Source organism: Fomitopsis serialis (genome assembly GCF_022376445.1).
Source record: "Fomitopsis serialis strain Sig1Antser10 chromosome Unknown B0H18scaffold_59, whole genome shotgun sequence".
NCBI lineage: Eukaryota > Fungi > Basidiomycota > Agaricomycetes > Polyporales > Fomitopsidaceae > Fomitopsis > Fomitopsis serialis.
Window position 1 is genome coordinate 133,334 of NW_025955019.1, and position 10,960 is coordinate 144,293.

General features: G+C 55.4%; 3 protein-coding genes across 3 annotated transcripts; all 3 read right to left on the reverse strand.

Moving 5' to 3' along the window:
* Positions 1-14: 14 nt before the first annotated feature.
* On the reverse strand, positions 15-1,768 carry B0H18DRAFT_1105890 (uncharacterized protein). The gene is made up of 3 exons (XM_048032669.1): positions 966-1,768; positions 705-906; positions 15-666 (listed from the first exon to the last, which is right to left on the reverse strand). Exons 1-3 carry the CDS (start codon positions 1,421-1,423, stop codon positions 418-420), a joined length of 909 nt encoding a protein of 302 aa, XP_047890896.1. The 5' UTR covers positions 1,424-1,768; the 3' UTR covers positions 15-417.
* Positions 1,769-6,790: 5,022 nt separating this feature from the next.
* Positions 6,791-8,886, reverse strand: B0H18DRAFT_1020587 (uncharacterized protein). The gene is made up of 5 exons (XM_048029489.1): positions 8,223-8,886; positions 8,016-8,094; positions 7,695-7,949; positions 7,155-7,654; positions 6,791-7,013 (listed from the first exon to the last, which is right to left on the reverse strand). Exons 1-4 carry the CDS (start codon positions 8,739-8,741, stop codon positions 7,155-7,157), a joined length of 1,353 nt encoding a protein of 450 aa, XP_047890897.1. The 5' UTR covers positions 8,742-8,886; the 3' UTR covers positions 6,791-7,013.
* Positions 8,887-9,255: 369 nt separating this feature from the next.
* B0H18DRAFT_542593 (uncharacterized protein) lies at positions 9,256-10,492 on the reverse strand. Its single transcript, XM_048038537.1, has 2 exons — positions 9,435-10,492; positions 9,256-9,382 (listed from the first exon to the last, which is right to left on the reverse strand). The coding sequence occupies exon 1, from the start codon at positions 10,325-10,327 to the stop codon at positions 9,476-9,478; it is 852 nt and encodes a 283-aa protein (XP_047890898.1). The 5' UTR covers positions 10,328-10,492; the 3' UTR covers positions 9,256-9,382; positions 9,435-9,475.
* Positions 10,493-10,960: the final 468 nt, after the last annotated feature.

Genomic DNA, 10,960 nt, shown 5'->3' on the forward strand with positions numbered 1-10,960 from the left:
GGCGGGAGCGGTGGCGGGGCTTGTTGGTCGTTCATACATTCAAGATCCTTTTTCATCAACGTCGAGCATCTATATAACACATAGTCGTCGCCAAACCCATGCAGATCTCTCGCAACAATAGTATCAGTAACCGTTCGTATTCCTATATGCTAAGTTACACATTGGGGAATCGTTCGACGGTAGAATTGCTGGTCTTCGGAATATCGTCAGGTATATACAGATTTCTATGGGAAGGGTGATGATTAGACTAGGCACTACATAGAGCAGACACAAGATGAGAGCGATGTACACAGCGATGCAAGGAGGTAGCATTAAACGATAACAGGCGGGACAACATAGACGATTGATTGCTTTTGCGGCATTACGAAACCCCAAACCACGATTGTTCCAATTCCGGTCGTCACGGGAGCGTCACGATCACCCAGAGACGTTCATATCCCGCGCGCACATGCGATGCTCGATCGTCACATCCACAGTGCCTGCATCGGCGGTGAACGTGTCGTTGTCGTCTCCGTCGCGGAAGACGACGCTCGCACTGACGAGCGAGCGCGCTACATCCCGCCCCTTGAAGATCCACATAGGGACCGGCACCCAGAACCGCAGCGCCCAGCCACCACCGAGACCAGTGCCGGGGACACTCGGCGCGATCCACTCCCAAGAGACGTCCTTGTATATGCCATTCGTGGGTCCATGTTTTGAAGGACTTCAGGGCGCCCCAGCAGGGGTGCCACGCCCCCACGGAAGGACGTCGCGTAGATGGTGTCGTCCGCCATGCTGGGGACGCGTTGGCAGGAATCGACGGTGTGCCAGTCGATGGATATGGAGTCGACGGACGACAGAGGAAAGTCGGTAGTTTGAGCTTTCGCGTCCTTGACGTAGAGCAGGCCTTCAAGAGCGTACGTCTGGCTGTTGACGAATGCGGACGATCAGTATTTGCGCAAGTACAAGTATGAGACGCCACGTACTTCAAGTCCACATCCCACATCACGATGTGTTTGGTCTTCATCCTGATCGACACCTCGAACCGTTGATGGAGCCTCACGCCCCCAAAGGCCGAGGGGCCGATCAAGTTTAGGCTTTTGGCGGCCTCCTCTTCGGCCGCGATGAGGTCGACAATGCTCGTGTCTCGAGCCCTGGTCGGCAGCCGAGCCATCGGGCGATTAGGCACCATCCAAGTAGTCAGGCCGTCCTCCTTATAGGTAGGGATTGGAGTGCTACCCTCTATGCAGTTAAACTCGTCCAATGCATCCGAACCACCATTGTCGTGGCTGCCCCAGTTGTCCCCATCGAACCGTATATTCCTCATGGCATTGCACCTCTTGAAGACCCTCTTGCGCTTCACGGGAACGGGGCTAGGCTCCGTGCACATCCGCTTGCGTCCTTTGCTAGCGGTGAGAGTGTCTGGCCCGTTTCCACGGAACATAGCGACGGACTCTCTGGAGTCGCAGCGCGGGCGGATAGAATCGACGCGCTCGCGATCGTCCTTCTCGTCGTCTGAAAGAAGCCAGTCGTCGTCGTCATCGTCGCCTTGCCAGGCAGGACTCGTGCGCAGAGGGGGGATACACCGGCAACATCGGGCGACGCGAGGTCGAGATTCAGCGGATCTTGCAGGGTCTGTTTGATGGCGTGCGCTGACGGCAGGCTGTGTAGAGCTGAGGGGGGGAGAATGTCGATAATGGAGAGGGCATGGTTTCGACAAGAGGGGAATCGATTGTCGCACAGCTCGTTTCGCAGGGAAATGGGATGGATGAGACGCTTGTCGGGTGATATTCACGGAAAAACGAGGAATGATATGATGCCCGTCTGGCCACACCACAGGTCAGGAGTCGCGGTGCTGATCGGCTCGCTGCGATGCGAGTAGTGCAGATGGTAGGTCAATGAGATGTGGCTCGAATTGGGGGCGTGGTTCACCAGAGTGTGGCTTCAGCCCGGCCCGGGATACTGCCGTCCAGCCACAGCGCGTTCCAATCACATGACCGGTACAACCGCGTGTAAGCGTCTGTAAGGTGCCACACTTGCGCTCGCGACAATCTTCTGCTCCTTTGTACACTCCTGCCACAGCAGATTAGAGCGAGGACGGCAAGAAAAGCACTCTGCTTGCTTGGCTTCCTGATTCGTCGTGACGTCTTTTTACTCAGTGTTGCTCCAACTTCTCTTGCCATCTACGAGCAAGTCTTGAACGACAAACTTGCATCACCGATCCTTGCATATTGTTTGACTGATGCACGTAATTCAGCATGCTACACGCATAGATCACACTACATCGCAAGCCTAGAGGAAATACCTATGAAGGACTGGAGAGCGGGACTCGCCACACGTCTTCATCGCGTCCACAAATGGGAGCGACAGACTGCGACGATGCGGACGACGATGGCGACCTGAAAACAGATCATAAAACGACAATATGCCCGCAAGGTCAGTAGTTGCAGACATGAAGCGTTATATGATTTGTTCTCACTTCTGTCGCGAGCCAGGTCACGCACAGGACATCTTCGAGGAACTACCGTGCCATCCGGATGATCTCGCCCTCGTGTCCGCGGAACACCCGCGCCCATGGACATCTTGGATGAGATGGGCAAGTTGGATGATGAATGTCCGGAAGAGATTGGAGTCGTTGACGTTGATATACATGCGAGGGCATATCGGGAGGTAAGCTTGTGCAGCATTGATGCCGTGTATCGTATCCATTGCCTGGGTGTGATGGTGCTCACAGACTGAATATCACGGCAGGTAGACGAAGCTGAGGATGGCTTGTCAATGCGTGCGCCACTCGATCGGTCAATGGATCCTGGGTGACGACGGAGCTCCCGAAACAACCAGCACAATCGATGGCGCCGAAGCTACCACAGGCGTCAGCGTACGGATGATCGGAGGTACCGAACCAGGACAAACTCACCATCGAACGAATTCGGGCAGTACCGCGAGTTCTGCCACTCTGAGAAGCATCCCGATTGGGAATACGAACAGCCACCGTACGGCTAGTCGGAAGTTATACGGCCCCCATTCTGACGTCCATCCGCGGGAGGGATAGGAAGGATTAGGGCACTGAAGCCACTACATGCGGTAGGTCGTGCTCCACCACCGCAGATGTAGTAATGCTTGACAGGCGGCGACAGGATGTCAGCAGGTGACAATCAGGGATTCTCGGGCCACTCGGAGAGTGCAGAGGACTATGCAAGGGTGATTAAGTCAATGCAGCGGAGATGACTGGGAGGCGCATTCAGCCTGACGAAGTCATGGAAATGTTACACCGAAAGAGCCATTTGTTAGATATTGCCCAGTTATATTTATGGGCGACCAACCACCAGGTGGATGGCTGCACGGCACTGATTCCTGGACAGTTGTTCGGCGACCATCGACCTGCAGACCGAAGGGAAATCAATCCCATCCAATCATTTGAGACCTCGTGATAAGTACGACATGTAAGCGCCGTGTAGCGTCGCGTATATCTGCTCGCCGTCGTCGTCTGCTACTCCTCTGCCCACAACCACACCATCAGCATCCATCCGAGTGCAGGTGACCGAAGTACGAGCCTCTCACCGTCCGTAGCATCCTTCCGTGGTACTTGCGCTTCTTGTGTGTTACACTCTGCGCTTTCGTTGCGTCGCTCCTCGCTCTTGCGTAAGTCTCGACGCCACTGCCTTCGTGTGATCGCTCGATCCCTGATCAGTACCGCCATAGCACAATTGCTAGCATGTTTACCCCAAATGGAATGTACTTCCGAGACCTGAAGGAGGACATCTGGAGACGCGGGGCGCAGAGCAATTGGGAAGCCTGGGGAGCGCATTACACACCAACGCACGAAGGGAGATCACTCTCAACAACGATGTGTACCTGAGATCGAAAATCGAAACGGCAGCGACGCCACTCCAGGTCAGTGACACGAGCCAGAACCGTTACAACATTCGATCTCACCTGTCTCGCAAATCCTAGCGATTGTGGAGGCACAACACGATGCATGACCAGGCCGTGCCAGCCGAAGATACACGGCTGTCTGGACTCAATAGACTGTCTACAGAGTCACTTGACATGGACTGTGAGGTAAGCAGCGTTGAGACCCGAATAACAGTCTTACAGCACTCACTGATGTTACATCTGTAGGTGACCCGAGGACCATCTTCACCGACCGTAGAATGGACGATGAATTCCCTCCATTGACGAGTGGGACGAGAACGAAATGTGGGAGACGTCGACCACACTCGATGAATCCGAGTTCCTCCTCGGCGACCCGTGCAGAGGTCGCGAAGAATAGGTGGCAGGGGACCCACCAATGCGCAAGCTCTGGGAGCACCCATAGCCCTGCGACCATCGGGACCCTGCCGGGGACACGATTCAACGCGGTGAGCGAGTCCGCGCTTGGAAAAGGGTCAGCATTATGCTCGGTCGACACAAGGGGAAGAAGACGGAGTCGAGGCCCATCCCCGTGGATTCTAGGGGGCCAGCTGGTCCACTGACAATGGTACGTCTTCGTTGTATCCATCTCTGCTGTCGACGTACTGAATGGCTCCATTTGAATGTGTGCCTGTAGTCCGTTTCGTCGAAAAAAGAACTGGCAGCCTGGGGGCCGCGGACGAGGAGACGTCGCAAAATGCAACACCTATCACATGCTGGCAGGAAAGGGACCGTCAGCGCGCTATTCAATTGTTTCGTTTGATTGTACTACTAGAGCCTCTCACCATATCTGCTTGATGACAACGTTTCGTAATGCGAAGTCAATCGACCTTGAAGAGACGGTCAGTACCCATTAGACTCCGCAATAAGTGCTAGCCCAACAGTCAAGTAGGTGGGCTCGTCATTCGCAATCGCATCGGCATAAAGCGTAACATAGATCCTTGATTGCCACGGCCTCAATTCAATCGCCCAAGCGAGCACAACTAGACCACAAAACTATGCGCCGACGGTAGCGTCCGGACAGTCAGTCAAGTAGATAGCCAACACTGTCATCCCCGCTCGCAAGGTGTCCAAAATCATTCAATTCGTGCTGACTGCGTGAACCACACACCAGAGTGATGCGACTGCCATTCGCACCTTCTGACAGACTGGAGTCTCCAGCAAGCCGACTCGACGCGTCGTGATCTCGTGACCAACACGTCGAGCTTCACGGCGCGTAGACGCCCACTAGTACACGAGCCTTGCCACTTGCGACCATCCTTGCTGCCGATTCTCCATCGTGAAGGCTTCAAACAGGCCACGGGCCTACGAAATCAGGTACAAGCCACCTGTAGAAGGCAGCGTCATCGTCAACGGCCACCTTGGCATGCATATATATGATTGACAATACCCTTGCTGTGGCGTAAGTGCGCCCTTGTTGGTCGCGTTCTCCTGGATTATCAGCTTAGGCATTCGCACCCAGACGCATGAAGAAGAGTTGACATCTGTTCCTTGAAGGTATCTACAACGATTCGGACGCGTGTCGGTGAGTAATTTGACGTCAGTCTCGATGCCCAACATCCGGAGGGCTGCAGGAGACGGGGACTTCAACTGGCCAATCAGTCAGTCACTCGTAAAGGTCTGTTGTCTTGCCGTGGACAGTGCAACTACCCTACTCACGCAACAAATATGCCCAGATCTCATATACGCAAACGGCGGAGACAGCGCCACTCCAGCGACGGAAGACGCAGCCTCGACGCAGCCATCTGCGCCGACTTTGGCACGCAAGCGGGTAGTGCCGACAGGCACGTTTTCGACTGTAGTTGGGTAAGCCTACGACACACGGTCCATCGGAATACGGTGATGAGACTCACCGGGCCATCTGTAGGTACGATGTCGCTCCCGGGGCTCTTCTTACACCTGATCTTGGGCGACGATGCGCTGTGGAGTCCTCCCGGCCACCATAGTGCAGTTCGACGTTGCTGAGGACTAGGCGCGATGTGTTTTTACCAGGCCGGAGCATGGCACAGGGATAACCGGGTTGGCTCTACCTTGGTGATCATAACGGTGCGTCTTGAAGCCACTTCGGCGTGACAGCTCATTCGTGCTGTACCAGGACTGTAGAGTCCGTGTTATTACGGTGGTCATCATTTCCGCACCGGGAGCTCTCTAGCTACGGACGCCTATGAACACCGTTGAACGATCTGGGCCGTATGTGTTCAGAAACATACGTACGCCTGGGGTCATGTTTTTTCGCCGTCCACATCCGTCTCCTGATATCCGGGGCGTATGGCAGAGTCCACAGCGGCCAGCCTGCCAGCCCATCGCCCACGAAAAGGCCGCAAGTGATCTACCGGCGATAGCTCCGTGGCACGGACGACCCCTCGTACGCAAGCGGGGTTTTCCTTGATTTCACGGCGATTCCAGGATACACAACGGTGCGATTATGCATTGCTGGTGGTGATACCACCCAAGGTCCTGTGAAAGGTGCACTGCTACCGCCCTTGTGTCACCCACCGTCCGCCGCCGCAAAAACATTGGAAGTCGAGGGGAAAAATACAGGGCGAAGATATTCACGCCAGCGCAGTTCGGGTGAATGAAACAAGTGTGGTGGGAGAGAGCTCAGAAAATCGTGCGTGGTGGATCACCTTGGGTCGACCAGGAGGACGAAGGGCGAACCGGCAGGCGGATTAGACGCCTGAAAAGGGTCGCGTGTCGCGTGACGCGTCGCGTCGCGTCGAGCGATTTGACTCGGACGCGTCTGCCCATCCGACGCTACACGCTAGTACTAGTACTTGAACGGGAATTCACATCTATTCGCTGCCAGTGCCACGCACCCACGCAGCTGCACACGCAGTCAACACGTCAAGTACGCTGCACGCGGAAGCATCTGCACTCCAATATTTGCCAGCGGGCACTTGAGTCACGGTACAGGCTACGTCCGCTACATGCCCTACCAATCTTGTCTTCACTGCTATTGACTGACGGACCTTCCTACTCATCAGTCATGGCTTCAGATACGAATTCTACCTCTGCTCCTGCAATCTTAGAGTCATCGACAAATGCGTACGCTCCTGGTTATACCTCAGCTACGCTCGTCGGGGGGTCGCTCTTCATGCATCATGCACGAGTCACAACTGAACCTGCGTTGGCGTCAGCAGAGCTCACACAACAAGGCTAGCCTCGCGCAATCGTTACTACACACCCTTGCAAGAGCTCTCGCGATCTCCGCGACCATCTCGTGCATTCCAGACCTGAATCCTTGGCAATCCTCCGATCGGGACTCAGAGGTTGTACGCCGCCACGACCGAGGAAGGAAGGATGGCCTGGTCCTCGATAGGGGGGAACCGCTCCGCATCTTCCGCCCGATCCCAGGCCTCTGCGTGGATGGCCTTCCAGAACCGCATCTCGCCCGACCCGTCCAGCCACGGCGCTTCCATACACCAATACGGCAGCCGAGTGTCAAAGGCCTGCTGTGTCTCGGCGGCCTTGAACACGGCGGTGACGATGATGTCCCTGCATCTCTGGCGATAGACGAGGAGCCTGCGGTACGTTGCAGTAGTCGCGGTCGCCATCTCGGGGACGTGGCGCTCGATGTGCTCGTGCACGGCGCGCCAGGCGGCCTCTTTCATCACGTCCTCCCAGTCGAACCGCGCTGCTATCAAGTAGACTCGGACGGGGCTCCAGTCAAGATCCGCCATGCAGCAACGCTTCGCGAACTCCATTGCTCTAGCAACCTCGTACTTCTTCGCCGCTTCGTAGAGGAGGCATATATGCAGAGCCACTGGGCAGTGTCGTCCTCTCGGGGTCCGCCATGGGATAACAGAGCTGGAGAAGTGCGGCCAACGTACGGCCGTCCTCAGGGAGTTCAAGATCTTGGCTGGACGAGTGAGTCGGGGCGGTGGACGGGTCTGATTCCGAGGCAGCCTTCTCGCGGATCATGTTCGCAATCACTGGAGATGCGAAGCTGACGAAACTCTGGAGAACGTGGAAGACGACACCATCCGAAGACCGAATGACCAGATCCGCACGAGCTGGGTCCTCGAAAGGATGCGAGATATAGTCGGGTCGCATATTGTCTTGCGCTAGTCACGGTGCCAGTCATCAGCTATCGGCTCGAAGCGAAACTTAGGGGTATGTGTTACCTATGGCATTTTCGGCCTGGGTTCGGAAGAGGCCATTCGAATTGCCCGTACGTCCCTGATCACTGTAACGTGCCAATAACTGGTAATACACAGAGGCGGGAATGTCGTCCATGAGGGTGTGTAGGTGTCAATGGCAAATGCGTGTTTGCGTGTTCCGCTTCGGCGAGCAGATCGCAGAAGGCTCCGCTGCGTGCTCCACGAGGTCACCCAGGCCTTGCTCCACGCCGCGGCAAAGACGTCAAGAGGACGACTGGCACAGAGGGACGTCAACTCCTTGTTAAGTCTGGACGTTGCCTCCCCCATCTGGTACTTGGTTGTTCCTCGGAGAAGCGAGCATTTGTCCTGAATACTTTCGAATGCAGGCTTCTCCACCGGATAACACATACGCAAGAGATTGTCGAGAGCTTGCTGATCCTCTGAGACAGGAATGATAGGGGGCGCATCCGCAGAGCGACTGCTGGCGTCTTCTATCGCTTTGTCGCCGTTCGGCGGGCTATTCGGAAGAGGCTGGGGTAAGGAAAACATGTCTGCGAAGAAGGCAGACGCGATCCGCAAGATGTTTTTGTGCAGGTAAAAATCCACTCCGTCCGCTGACCGTAGGATAACATCGGCATCTCCATAGGAGTTATCGAACGGCGCAGCAGCAACCACGATCGCAGGAGGTAAGGGTTCTTGCTTTACCTCTAGGATCTCCCCGTCTGATGCTGCAGTGCTTGGGGTTGTCATTGCACTTCAGATTCGAACCTGATCATTGTATGCAGCCGGCATGTCAAACATTGCTCTGCGTTTAGCAACGTTACAGCCTACAGCGATGAACCTGACGCACCCGGTCCACCGAGAAGCGGGATACTAGCCGGACTTTTGAAACTGGTGGGCGACAGCCTTCAAGTATCAGCGGACGAAGTCACTTAAGTTCAATCCAGGAGATACAATGGTCACGCCGCTCTCCCTGAGCGTCGCGTGCTGGAAACGAACGAGGCAGCAACGAATACATAATAGGACGTCACGCGCTCCTGCGCAGGCTGGCATTGGCAGTAGCATAACTTCCAGTCAAGGCAGGGAAGCGCAATGAAGACGCCCGCCGGCCCCTTCAGCCAGTAAGGAGACTATTCAGGGAGAAGTAGATGTTTCTTCGCAGCGATGCACGCTAGCTGATTGAACCTTAGAGGAGGTTATGGCAGGAGCTGTCACCGTAGATACCCGAGAACCTGACTCGCGCCCCGCCGGGACTACGCCGCATGTTGCATTGACTTGTTGAACTTGTTCACGTATGTGTTATACAAAGTATGCATTTCCAGGTACAGCGCACCTGCCAGTTCGTGCTATATACTCACAGCGGGTCCTGAGGATGAAGCTTGAAGTTCCACCTGCACCAGTGTCAATTTGGTGCAGTCATACGAGTGTGGTACCGTGACGTACCTGCGCGAGTGTTTCTGCAGCTTCCGTAACCGCCTGTGTAGTTAAACGTAGATGGCGGCGACCAACGTCATCGGTACCTCCCGAGTTCCATCCATCATTAGCAGGAACTGTGACCGGTTTAATGGATCAGGGAAAAGTGTGCGTGCATCAAGGCGAGGCCCATGTCCGGCAGCGACATTTTCGTGCAAGCGCTGATGAACGGATGACCAGAAAGCAACGACGCTCTGCTCGTTCAACCAGCTTGTCTTGCTCCAATATGTGCTCCGTGCTGCCGGCATGCCGTTGAACGTGTCAACGCGAGCAAGAATGATGTCACGACACTTCTGGTGGTAGGTGAGTAGCCGGCGGTACGCCACAGCAAATGCTATCTCCATCTCTGGAACGTAACTGTCGGGTGCGTCGTATACAGAACGCCTTGCTGTTTCCTTCGCCACGTCGTCCCAACCGTAACACGACGCAAGAAGATAAACACGAACAGGATGTACTGATTGAAGGGCAATGCAAGTGCGCTTGGCGAACTCGATGGCTCTCGCGACCTCGTACTTTGTCGCAGCCTGGAGGAGACGGCGCGTGATTCGAAGTTTGTCATCCGAGCCATCCAGTCCATCCTCGATCTCGGGATCAGGCATGGGATAGCACAGCTGCAATAAGAGCACCAAAATGCGACCAGATTCGGGAAGGTCGAGGGAACGACTCGGACTGCCCATGAGATCGCCGGAGGAGGGAGTATCTGGTGCGGTCGACTCCTTGTCGGAGAGCTTCTTCCTCAGAACACGGGAGGAGAAGCCAACAAAGGCTCGAGACACATGGAATATGATACCGTCTGAGGAGCGAATGAGGGTGTCTGCGTCGATTGACTCGTCGAAGGGGTGTGAGACGGGGTTGTCCCGCATCGGGACTGATTCCTGGCTGACAATGGGTGGAGAATGCAAGCAGAACTTTGCCGTGGTCTGACTGGTACCGGACGAGGAGAACCCGTCGTAGTATTGCAACAAACGGAAGTATAGGGATGCAGGAATGGTGCCCAGATGCGGGCTGAAATCATCAATAGCGTGACAATTCCGAACGCGGCGTAGATCGTACATGAATCCTCTCCTCCTCCGACTTTGACGCTTGGAGTCTTTTGTGCCAAGACTTGTCTTCGCCCAAGCCGCCCAAGCGGCTGCTGCTTCCTCCGCCACATCCTCTAGGTCTCTATGATACGCCTCAGCGAAGACGTCCAAAGGATGAGTGGCGCAGAACGCGATTAGCTTCGCCTTGAGTACCGCCGTTGCGATCATCTGGTACTTGAGTGTCCCGCAGAGAATGGGAGAAACGTCCTGGACACTGGGTAGCGGTGGTTTCTCAATCGGGTAGCACAAGCGCAATATGCCCTCGAGAACGTCGCTGCGCTCTGTGACAGGATAATAGGAGGCCCACTGCGATTGCTATCCTCCGCCGCGGTCACGATACTGCGGTCCACGCTTGAAACGCTCGTCGGAGGGTTAGATGTCGTTGGCTGCGGCAAGGAAAACATGTCGACGAAG